Source organism: Dermochelys coriacea, chromosome 3 (genome assembly GCF_009764565.3).
Source record: "Dermochelys coriacea isolate rDerCor1 chromosome 3, rDerCor1.pri.v4, whole genome shotgun sequence".
Classification (NCBI taxonomy): domain Eukaryota; kingdom Metazoa; phylum Chordata; order Testudines; family Dermochelyidae; genus Dermochelys; species Dermochelys coriacea.
In genome coordinates this window covers 151,397,193-151,409,683 of record NC_050070.1, presented here as the reverse complement: position 1 = coordinate 151,409,683, position 12,491 = coordinate 151,397,193, and the positions used below count along the sequence as shown (strand labels likewise).

The window sequence follows — 12,491 nt, the reverse complement described above, 5'->3', positions numbered from 1 at the left end:
CATCTCTCAATTCCTGTTGTTCCCTATTCAAAAGAGCAATAGCCTGTGAAGTAGCATTAAGCCCTTTAACAGCAAAACAAGCTAATGCATTCAAGGTTTGTACCGTGTAATAAGTTGAAAAGCCAGGAATGCCTGCAACGGCATTCATCAAAGCCAAATATTCCAAGTGACTATATAAGGTAACATCGGCTGAACACGTATCTTGCAGGGTCGCACTCCGCCGACTTCGCTGCTGATTCTTTCCAGGCAACAAAAGGGTCATTCGGCTAAGGCAGCATTAGGTATTATGACTTAAATTAGCAGGAATATAACTGAAAGTCCGTGCGCCGCAGGTAAAAAACCAACCAGACGGCAAAATAATATGCCCATAATTAAAAGAGACATTAACCGCATTAGTACAATTCAAAAAGGGGGCACTTATGGTCTGGCAGCCCATGGGTACTTTTGCGTGTGTGCAATTAACCACTCGCACACACGTTACATTATTCGCCCCGGCTGGATACGGGTATGTAAAGATAGGGCCCCGGGGGGCAAGGAATAATCGGCGCGGCCCCAATTTGCCATATTCGAATACTGTGAAGACAAATTGGCATAAGCTACAAGCATGGTGTGATTGCCAATTTCTTCGGGATGATGACATATGGGCACAAGACAAGTGCCCAGTAGTTCCCCGGCTGCCACAGAATCAGACAAACAAAAGTGTGTGACATTAGCTATCAATGCTAGACGTTCCCATAGGTTATACATCATTCGCACGTGTAGTGGTACAAGGAGCCCCCCTTGCAACCCAAGCAATAATACTATAACAATTTTGGCAACCCACATCCTCATTCTGGAAATAAACAGGATATGGCCGCAAGCACAACCTCCTCTGATGCTTCCTCTCCAAGCGCGGGATCTTGTTCTCCAGGCACCGGACTCAAGGGCGAGCGAGGTTGCTGTAGCCACGGATGTACCCATTTGGCCAGGATCCACCGGGGACCTGCATCAGTAGAAACACAAGCATATCCCCTTCCCCAGGTTAACAATTCCACCAGCCCTTTCCACATCTGTTGGCGATAGTCAAACCAGCGCATTTGGGGCCGGGCGATTTGTTCATCCCGGGTCAACCCAAAGAGGTGCCGGAACGCGGGGGGTATGTCATGTTGGCCAGGCTGTAACCAATTTAAAACATATAATGCCTTTAACAGACGGGCCTGCGGGGTATGCTCAAGTGCATCTGGATGTGGGTCAGGAGTTACTCCCCCTTTTTGTTTAAGTAATAAAGATTTAAGCGAAGCATGAGTGCGTTCAATAATAGCTTAACCCGTAGAATTACCGGGAACCCCGGTGATATGGGATACACCCCAGCGAGCAAGGAAACGAGCCGTGCGACAAGATATATAACCGGCACCATTATCCGTTTTAATAGTAGTCGGAATGCCCATAACGGCAAAGCAACTTTGCCAGTGGCGAATAACATCGCGAGTGCCAGTGGAAGAAAGGGCAGTAGCCCAGACATAGCCGGAAAAAGTGTCAATAGACACATGAACGGAGCGAAGGCGGCCAAACTCAGGGAAAATAGTAACGTCGGTCTGCCATAGTTGGAGGGAGGCAAGATCGCAAGGATTAACACCGAAAGAAAGGGGTAGAGAATGCCTCTGACAATCTGAACAAGAGGCAACAATCGCACGGGTATCCGCAAGGGGTAATCGAAACTGACGCGCAAGAGCGCGTGCAGATTGGTGAAAAAAGTCATGGGAAAGGCGAGCCTGAGCAAAGGAGTTAGGAAGCTGAGCATATAATTGTGGGGGATTAACAAACGCATCGGCTCGCGCGTTACCCTCCGCGAGGAGCCCAGGAAGACCGGAATGGCTACGGATATGCATAATAAAATAGGGGACCAAACGAGCATTAAGGAGGTGCCATAATCGTAAAAAGGCACGCCAGAGGACAGGATTAGGAATGCGGCGAAGAAAGGCACGTTCCATTCGGCATACCACCCCAACAACATACAGGGAATCAGTAACAATATTAAGAGGTGTGGTAGGCCATTTTTCAAAAGCACGAATAACGGCACAAAATTCGAGAACTTGGACAGAACCTTCTGCTACAACGGCCTCATGGCACCAGCGGTCAGCACTACGCCAAAAAAGGCCGGCATGGGCAACGCGGCCGCTGGCATCAGTAAAGACCGTAAGGCCAGAGAGAGGTGCCAGAGAAAGGAGCGGCAGACGTTCCAATGGAAGGGGGGCAGAGAAAAGACGGTGCGGGGGGTAATGATTGTCCAGACGGCCAGCGTAATTTAAAAGGGCCAACGCAAAAGGCAAAGATTCCGCAAGTAAACGAGTAAGGGTGCGGGAATCATAGGGGAGATAAATAATGAACGGGTCACAGCCCGCGAGGGACACCAAGCGGTCTCGAGCACTTACAAGAAGCCGGGCAATAGCATCGACGCGAGTGGTGATTGTATAGGAGTAACGTGAGGGCAGGAAGATCTATTCTATCACAATAAGAGGATCAGAGAGAGTGGGGTCCCACTGAAATAAAAGGGACTCCAGGGAGGCATCGTGGGAGAGTAGGGCGATACAAAAGGGGAGATCAGGAGCAATACGGACAGAATATTGGCGCGCAACCTTATCTGCAATTTTTTGAAGGGCCACAATATGAGCCGGAGAAAGGGAACGGGGATCAGTAGGAGTTTGTCCGCCTTGAAGCAGACTAAAGAGGGGTTGCAAATCATCATTAGTAATACCGCATATAGAGCGGACCCACTGGAGATCTCCAAGCAAACGCTGTACATCGTAAAGGGAGCAGATATCAGTATGAAAGGTAAGTTTTTGGGGCCGCACAACGGCATCAGTAATTTCCATGCCCAAGTATTGAAAAGGGGAACTCTGCTGAATTTTATCGGGGCAACTACAAGGTCAGCCACCTGGAGGGTGGATCGAATTTCTTGAATAGCTCTATCGGGACACAAATCAATACCAGCAAATAGGAGATCATCCATATAATGGTAAATAAGCCAGCGAGGGTGCGCGTGGCGAAGGGGAACAATGGCCCAGGCCACAAGAAGCTGGCAAATGGTAGGAGAATTTTTCATGCCTTGTGGGAGTACGGTCCACTGAAAACGATCAGCGGGCTCAGCTTTATTCAGTGACGGGACCGAAAAGGCGAATTTCTCGCGGTCCATTGGATGTAGGGGAATAGTAAAAAAGCAATCTTTCCAATCGACAATAAGAAGGGGCCAATCACGGGGGATCATGGTAGGGGTTGGCAGCCCGGGCTGCAAGGCACCCATATCTTTCATAACAGCGTTGACCGCACGGAGGTCCTGTAATAAGCGCCATTGTCCAGATTTTTTGGGAATGGTAAAAATAGGAGTGTTCCAGGGACTAGTGGAAGGCTCCAAATGACCCGCCAATAACTGTTCGCTTACAAGTCTTTTAACATAGGCGAGCTTTTCTGTTGTAAGCGGCCACTGTGCAACCCACACAGGAGAGTCGGTCAACCATTCGAGTCGAGGGGTCGGTCGCCCATCAGTGGCCGCTAAGCAAAAAGGGGTTCATTTTGTAGTGTGACGCCCCATTGGTTCAAACAATCCCGGCCTAGGAGCCAAACAGAAGTAGCAATAACATATGGGCGTACCCACGCAACAGTAGAGGGGTTTTGAGTGTCAGTAACAGCAATAAATTCAGTACTAATACGGGTGTTCTGAGTTCCCCCGATACCACGCACGGGGGTGTTAAGTTCTTGCAGGGGCCAATTTGAAGGCCATGATTGGAGTGGGAGAACAGTAACATCGGCCCCGGTGTCTAAAAGGGCATCATGATAAAGCAAGTGTCCGTCGGGGCCCTTATAAGATACGGCTCGAAGCGGTTTGCTGACAGTTATTCTCATTGCAAAAGCGATCTCAGGAATTCCAGTAGACCCAAAACCACCAGAGCCTCGACGAACTGGATTAGTATGGGGAACTGCGCTCTGAAAAGGGATTAATTGTGCGATACGAGTGCCTGCTGAAATGAGGACAGGAGGGCAAAAAACACGCACCATGATCTTTATTGGGCCGGTATAATCTACATCGACAAGGCCTGGAAGAACAAAAATACCCTGTCGGGAGGCGGAGGAGCGACCAATTATCAGGGCACTCAGCCCATATCCCAAGGGTCCCGTGGCTGTGGACGGTAGAACATGCACTTGCTCATCATTTATGGAGGTGTCAGTGGCGAGGGCCAGGTCCACTCCGGCACTGCCGGCGGTGGCTCCTGCGAGGTGTTCCAAACAGCCGGACGAGGGGGAGGCATTTGTATCCGCGCGCCCCTCCGTTGAGCACTCATCTGTCCGTTTCCCGGTAGGGGAGTTCCGTCCTTCTTATAGCGAGAACGGCATTCCGAAGCACGATGCCCAAACTTATCACAGCGATTGCATGTGCCAGCAAATGGGCAAGAAGAAACGGAAGGCACAACCCGTTGCCCACCCCGTCGTTTCTGTTGGGACAATCTCATTTCATATGGCCGGGGCGCCCGCAGGCAAAACACGAACCTGGGGGCCGAATGGGCCCACGGGCCCCAGGGGCACGGCCAATGAGTGGTTTAAGAGCGACGGCTAAGGCTGTCGCTTGGGCCTGCGCATGAATAGTAGCCTTTTCCGCCTCCTCAACTGCCGTGGCACGGTTACATGCCTCAATCATTTCCATTAAAGAGGCTGTTTTGGGCAATGAGGCCAAAATGCGACGGCAAGTAGGGTTAGTATTCTCCGTTACTAAGTCCATTCCCACCGCCGTTCTGGCGTCCTCCGTTAAGTTAGGGGATCTTTCTAAGGCCTGCCGAAGGCTGTCCAAAAAGGCGGAATACGGCTCCGACGCACCCTGAACAATTATTGCATAAGGAGGGGAAGGTTTTCCCATCTGGGGTACCTCTTTAAATGCCGCCAACGCCAGACCCTGCGCCTGCTGCAGGACGCCAGGGTCTAGGCGGGCCTGGAGTTGAGGGTTGGTATATTCCCCAGTTCCCATCAAAGCATCTAGGGTGACCGCCCGTAAGGGGCTGTCATCCAGCTGATCCATATTACGAATAATCGCCACCTCAGCCCTGCGATGCCAGCTATCCTTCCATAACAGGCGCTGGGTCGGGGTCAACAGCATATCTGCAAATTTTTGCGTGTCATAAGGACACATAACTTGACTAGTGAACACTTGCTCAATTAGAGATTGGACATAATGATTATCTAAGTCATACGCCATAACGGATTTCTGTGCTTCTCTAATCAATTTCCAATCAAGGGGGGCCCACCTTCGGCGCCCGTTGGCGTCCGTAATAACAGGGTAAAGCACGGGCGACTCAAGCACTACTGGGTACGCCGAAGGGAAAAACTCCCCTTCGATAATCGCATCCTTTATCACCCCATGCCAGCGTCGTACCGGATTTGGGGGGCCCTTTCCCCGCTTCTGCCCCGGGAACTCAGGGGATTCCTTCTCCTCATCAGAGGAGTAGACCGGGGGTGGGGGCGAACCACCCCGAGTCCCTAATACTTTCGCCACCTGAGAAGGGCCAGGAGGCGGATCGCCTGCCATAAGGGCCAACTGCCGAAGCATGTCAGTCAGCTGCTGGCCCTGCTGGCGCATCTCCTGCAGAAACGCGTCGGATTTAGTCAATTTAGCAAGATCGGGATAGGCAGGCTGGGAGGCATGTTGGGGAACAACAGCAGGAGAAGTATTTGCAAAGGGTACTGACTGCCCCGGATCCCACTGAAGCGTATCTGAAACGACAGGGTGGGGGTCATATGTAGGCATATCTCTAACCCAAGAACGGTCGACATGCTCGGTGGCATCCATAGGCACATCATCTGGTGGGAGCGGAACAGTACTTGGGTCTGGCGCCGGGACGAGCGTGGAGGGAACCACAGGAATTACGGTCTCAGGAGCACCGAAAAAGTCTCGAGCCCCCACAGGAAGAACCTGTGGGGGATCATCCTTAGGTTTGGGGTGGAACATCTCAGAAACTGTCGCTTGCACCTCCGCCTCAGCTGCAAGGGCCGCTATAGCTTTCTTAACCTTGCGCCAGGTCTGGCTAAGGGACACAGCCTCCTTATTCCCATGGGCAACGGAGTCCCAAAGATCCTGTCCCAATCGCTCCCACACTTGTCCATCAAAAGCATGGTTTGGTCTCTTCAGAAACCCTCTCCTCTGTCCCCATTTCAGCAGATGAGACAAGGATTCTGCAGTTACTTTCTCGCCCTGTCTCTCTATGATACGAAGTAAAAATTCATGCACGGTTTTCTCTTCAGCTGATACAGCGGTACCCATTGCTACTTAAAGCCGCTCACCTGTGCACACTTGCGTCACTCTCGGATGCCCAGGAGCCGAAAAGCCGGTGCCTCCTGCCGCGGCTAGAACCCTTGCTTTTTCAGAAAGGATCACGTCGGGGTCACCATTTGTGGGGTTTTCATGCGAGCTGGACAAAGCACAACAGCCAATATGGTTGGTAGCTAAGCCGTTTATCTGTTATTTTCTCATTGCTTTTATACATTCCTCTTACATAATATTTTTAACCCCCTCCATAGTCCATCACCCGACCACGGAGACATCTCGTTGGTCGAGCAGCCTCAGCACGAGCTATGCACATGCGTCCTTCCTCTTGATTGGAGCACAGCTGTCCGCCATCTGCTGTCAACAAGGTCTGGTGTTGCCAGCCCGCCTGGGCCACGCTCCAGCCTGCAACCACCTCCCACCAGTTCATCAAAGGTTCACCGCGATCCTAACTAGCTCATAAATATTCTTAACTAGCTCACAAATACACCATGTTCCCACAGGTTACTTCCTCCACTTTCTGAAACAAACAGTTGTCCCCAGTACATTCCAAAAAGTTACTGGAAATGTGTTCTGCTGTATTACTTTTCCAAGGGATGTCTGGGTAGTGAAAGTCCCCCATTACTAAGAAGTCTTTGTGTTCTGGAGATTTGCTATATGTTCTGTATGTTTATTTGTTCTCCATTATCTGGAGAATGATGAAAAGGCGCCAAGAGAAGTGGTGATAATAGCTTTGTTGCCATGAGCTAATTGCCTGAAAGACCCCCTCTCCCCCCGGCCCTGTATGCTTGGCTTGCAAGCTAGTTTCTGCCCTCCAAGGATTGGCACAGAAAGCCCTGTGTGTGCGAGCACTAAGCAAACTGGGTTTGGCAAAGGTTTTGTGCAGGAGTGAGCAAATGCAATGCACGTTTGAGAATAGTAGAGGGAGTTTAATGGCAGGGGAACACACAGCAAGATGGGAGAAGCTGTTACATTTGGGGGTCACTGCAGGGCACAAGTGTGTTGGGGGTTGGTGATAGGCAGGTACAGCCATCTGGCAGGGACATTTTGGCATCAGCTGCTAGACCTGCCTAGGTTCCAGTGAACATGGATGTGCCTGACTGTGTGGGCAAAGGGTGGGGAATGTTGCCTTCTCAGATGAGGGACACAAAGTGCTGCTGTAATCTGAGGTCTTAGAGCTGTGTCCACAGCTCTGAGTCCATCTGTGTGGCCTTTTGCTGTGTTTGCCTCCCTCTCTCTCCTATTCCCCTGCAGGTGAGGTGGACCAAAACTGCTGGCAGTGCCTCGGACAAATTCCAGGAGACATCGGTGTTTAACGAGACCCTTCGGATTGAGAAGATCCAGAGGCTGCAGGGAGGCCGCTATTACTGTAAAGCAGAGAATGGGGTTGGGGTCCCTGCCATCAAGTCCATTCGAGTAGATGTGCAGTGTAAGTCATTTAGCGGCAGCCCAGAGCATCCCACAGCTCTATTATGTGTCTATAACTAACTGCGTGACCAGCAGGACTCTACATGAACTTAGAACCATGCTCACCCCCTTAGGGACAAAGGGACCAAAGTGGTACCCCCAGAACTCACTTCCCCCTGGGATGTTAGACCCTTTGTGGGGCAGGATGACTTTGTCTGTCTAAGCCAATCCCTCTCAGCCGAGGGACCATGATCCCCCTCAAGGGTCCCCAGTGTTTGTCTGGGGTGGTGAGGGTGTTTGGCTTCTGTTCCCTTTCGTTTTTCTCCTTTTCAACATTGACTTGCTCTCCACTCCAAACTGGATCCACTTCAGGTGCTTGGAACACCTCAGAAACTATTGCACTGATTCCCACTGTGCCTCATCTGAAGCACTGTCAGAACAGAGCAAAGGATTCTGGGATGCCCCTGAGGAGGCTGAATTGTGAATGGCTAAATAAGGGGTGAGCATAGGAGGGAAGCCAAGAATCCTTCAATTTAAGCCCTAAAGGAAGAGATCTAATCTGAAATTCCTCTGGCCTTTTACTGCTTTACCTGGATCTCTCTCACCTTTGAGATTCCACTTATTACCCCTTGTGGTGGGCAACATTTATACATGGGCTGTTGTGGCCAGTTATGAGGAAGGTTAGAAAGGGGTTGTGCTGCTGTCAGGTGGGTACCCCCTTGTGGGAAAGACCAAGGACCTGGAACCCAGCACAATTTTGAGGGAACTTTATTAGGTAGACACTTTCTGCTTTGCAGAGAATAGGCAGGCACAGTACAGCACAGACTCCCATCAAGCTGCTGCCTTGTGTGGTGGAAATTCTGCTCATTGCATGGGGCCATCAACTGATGCGGTTCCCTTCAAATCCTGGTGGCACCAAACCAAGGTCCTCGCTGACCTCAGTTCTGAGGGTCTAATTAAACATTAAGTAAAGTTTTACATTAGAGATGGGCCTCACCACCACCCCAATTTTGGGTGAATTAGGACCCAGAACTGTATCTTGCAGCCTGGGCAGGTTCCTATTTTAAATCAGCTTTGACTGTTGCCTTCTGCTTTGGCTTGAGTTTCTCTCCTCCCTCACCTTGCCCCATTGCTTTACCCCACTGGGGCAGTGTTGGGTGAGTACCATCCTACTACTTAGGCAGCAGATACATGTAACTCCTCCTGCAGCTAATCCTGCTGTGGGTGGGATCATTGTTTCTCCATGGATTCTAGCTGCCTTTGCTCTGAGAAGTTCCCAAACCATCTAGGAACTCTTGGCTTGTCCACCCTTCCCCTTTCACGTATACAGTTCAGGCATTTAATTGCTCCCCTACAAAAGGTACTTTGGTTTTCTCAGCCCCTGGCACAGCAGCTAGTCTGGGCTCTGTGTCTTTAGGAATGGGATTGTGGAAAGACTCTTGATATGAGCATTGTAAATTGTGGGAAGTCCCTTTGCATCTGGGGTGCAGTTTGGAAGTAGGGTGATGTAGAGTCCTATGGTTCCTCATGCATCTCTGACCTTTAGAACTGTGGGGCCAATGGGGTGGCCAAGAGCTTTCTGATACTAACATCTACTCTGCACATGGACTTGGTAATGCATCTCTTGTTTGCATGTTTTCTGGGAGAAGAGACCGCTTTCTTTGACTATTTGCTTTATATAAAAGGGAGCAGTTAGGAAAGATCAGGTAATCAGTTGAGGGATCACCAGGGCCAGCCTTTAGTCTGCTGAGCCAGAATTTCAAATCATACCCTTCTTTCCCTACCTCCTAATACATAATTGGAAATAGTCCCCATAAGCTCAATGCTGCTCTTGGTTTTAGTGTCCTCAGTGACCAGCCCTGGTGCTCACTGGTGCACTCTGGAACATTCAGTAGGATGTATTGCAGATTGCCCAGGGAGCTCCATTAGGCATATGCAGATGGTTCCAAGGAGGGTACAGTAGCCTTCAGTGAATGATCCCACTGCCTTGGGCCAGAATCAGGAGGCTGGCTGCTCCCTGTCCTGGTTTGGTGAGGGCTGGGGTGTGTCAGTCTCTCTTGGGTCAAGATCAAGTGGTTTATGGGAAGAGCAAAACACAAGCACACTTTTGGCCACATCAATCCTTAGTGTCGCTCTCCTGAAGTCAGAGAGTTGCACCAGGCATGGATTTGCCCTTGTCATGCTTAGTTCTGGTTCTGAAGGCATTTTGCTTTCACGAGAAGGAAGCTCTAAACTGACCTGGAGACTGAAGCCCTAAAGAGGCCGAGTCTCATGGATGGAGGGCATAGGTTGTCATTTATGCACCCAGATCTTCCAGAGCTCCCTATCCTTTGACTTTCACTGAAGTAAGTCTTCCTTTGAGGAGAAAGCAAGGCAGTCTGCAGCTGAGTATCAACGGCTGCAAACCAGCCATCTGGGCAGGGTGATCTAGGAAGCTGCAGTTGCCAGCAGAAAGTTCCTAGGTCGCTGCACTAGGCAGGGATGCTGCTTCCTGGAGCGGTTCCATGGTGGGGAAAGGGAAGACAAATAGAAAGAGGGAGATGCTGTTATTGAAGCATTCCATGTGGTTGGGTCAGTGCAACTCCATTGACTTCAGCAGAGTTACTGTACACCAGGGACATATGTGTTTCCTTGGTTCTTATTGTAGCTTCTCTCAGGAGGGCTGGCAGCTATTAAAAGAGGGTTTGAAGGAGGAAATCTAGGAATATAAAGGAAGATAACGCTCTGCACTACCATGGGGAGAGCGCAACTGGACGGGGGCTGGGAGTTTTGGGGAGTTGGTGTGCTCTGTCCATGGGGGTTGGAGGAACATCTCCTATTGTAATAATGACCCTCTTGCTTCCCGTTGACTAAGCATTAGAAGGCTGGAAGGATGTTAGCTGTAACTCAAGTCTTCTAATGTCTTGAGGGATAAAGGAAGGAAATGGAGGAGTGGGGTGATGGTAGGCTCTGCCCAGGGTCATGGATGCAGGGGAAGGATAGTATAAAATTCAGTTAGCTCTCCTGTTAACAACATGTGTAGAGAAGTGTCTCATCTCTGTTTTTCTTCTCTCTCTTTCTGTCATTCAGCTAACAGTTCTGCTCATGTCTCTGGGCCATGGTGCTCTCAGGCTAACAAATCTTGGCTCCCATTATAAATGCTGTCTTCAGAACACACACCTCATTAAAATATGTAAATAGACTGATCCATGCGCACATCTCTGTGGGGAAGGCATGCTAGTCAGAGAGCGCATTAACAGTGATTAACCTTTTCCCTCTGTAGCCAGATTTCCAAAGTTGCAAACATCTGAACCAATATTTTAAAATCCAGTGACATGTAAGAACAAGGAGTGATGGGAATGCATCCTTTCCCTTCATGGACTCTGGGGTGGAGGGAGTCGCAGGGAGGCACAAATGAAGGCAGTGTGTATGAGTTTTACGTGATAGTTACCTCAAATGTAGCATTCACTGTCAAGTTGGGGCCTGATTCTGAGCTTGGTGATGGGGAGGGTATGCAGAGTCACTCCACTAAGCTCAGTGGCCACCCTCCCCTCAAAATGTGGGGTGTGTGTGAAAGGGGTTGGGGGCATGTCAGATTCAGGGATCCAGTTTGGTCCCATCTCTCCAAATTAGTACAACTTTAAATGGGGTCTGAATGTCAATTAATCTCAACAGTGATGCTGTCTGATGTTCCAGTCCAGGGGTTCTCCAGCTGCTGGAGTCTGGGAGCCCCTTTGTCTGAGGGAGACCCATCTCCCCTTCCTGCTCCCCCACCAGCCCCTCACAGCACCGGGGCACAGTTTGAGAAGCCCCTTTCTAGCAGGAAGGTTGCAGTGGGCAAAGCCTGCCAGCATGGTGAGCTCCCCAAATGGGACTCTCTGCAGGACTCTTCTTCAGATCCTCTCAAATTAAAGGTTAATCCCATTGCTGAGAGGGCTGGGACTAACATGATTTTGGTGCAGAGGAAGTGAGAGAGGACTTGAGAGGGTGTTTTTTTCTACGGAGGGGAGAGAGGAGAGGACAGTCTAATGGATAGTTTTGGAGTAGGGGAGGAAAATATTTACAGTGCTTTTTTTAATAAGGGGAGGAGGGGATGGTGGAGGGGAGATAGATTCTGTGCACATGGTAATAGGAAGAAGGGGTTGGGATACACTTTTAATGGGAGAGAAGAGGCTGCATCCAGATGTTCCTGTGTTCTTACATCCCATGTTCCCATGTTGACATACTGCCACTCTTTCCTGTCTGTCTGTCTGTCTGTCTGTCTGTCTGTCTTTCTTCCCATTTTCTCTTCAGCTTTAGGGTTTTTCATGTTTTTTTGCATTGTCTGGCCATGTCCAAGAGAAGGCATAGCCCCAACTTCCCAGGAGAAATCCCTTCCCATTCGGGGACAGAGGCCATGGAAGTGAAGGATGGGAGCAGAGGGGAACAAGGGTGTGCGAGGAGAGTTCCTGGGGTTTGGCGCCGTTTGCCTGTCAGCTAGAACAGAGGATTGAGATTGGAGTGATCTGGGAGCATGAATGATATCATTGGGGTCCTGCCAGATAGCTAATCAGTTCATCTTACTGCCAGCTGGAGGCTGCAAATCGGAGCTTATTTCCTGCTCCTGGAATGTTGTGGAGTGGACTGGAGAAGGTTGGTTTCTCCCATCAATTCCCTTCAGGTGCCATGTTTGGAGTCAGGTCCGCTTCTAGTTTAGTGTTTTCACTGGTTGACTGAGTGTGTGTGTGTGGGTCTCCCCTCTTCTCCTCTCTCCTGGAGCTTCGTCTGCTCACCAGGCAGCGCATACCCTGGCCTGAACCTTGCTAATGGCCCCCATGGA

The 12,491-nt window shown here is 50.2% G+C and overlaps 1 protein-coding gene across 5 annotated transcripts in view; it reads left to right on the top strand.

Moving 5' to 3' along the window:
- The window catches only part of MDGA1 (MAM domain containing glycosylphosphatidylinositol anchor 1), a 196,645-nt gene that overhangs the window by 72,473 nt on the left and 111,681 nt on the right, over nucleotides 1-12,491 (top strand). For all 5 annotated transcript variants that reach the window (XM_043511602.1, XM_043511606.1, XM_043511605.1 and 2 more), the window contains one exon: nucleotides 7,541-7,715. In XM_043511602.1, the coding sequence (XP_043367537.1) occupies nucleotides 7,541-7,715 (175 nt within the window). The remainder of the gene's footprint in view (nucleotides 1-7,540; nucleotides 7,716-12,491) is intronic.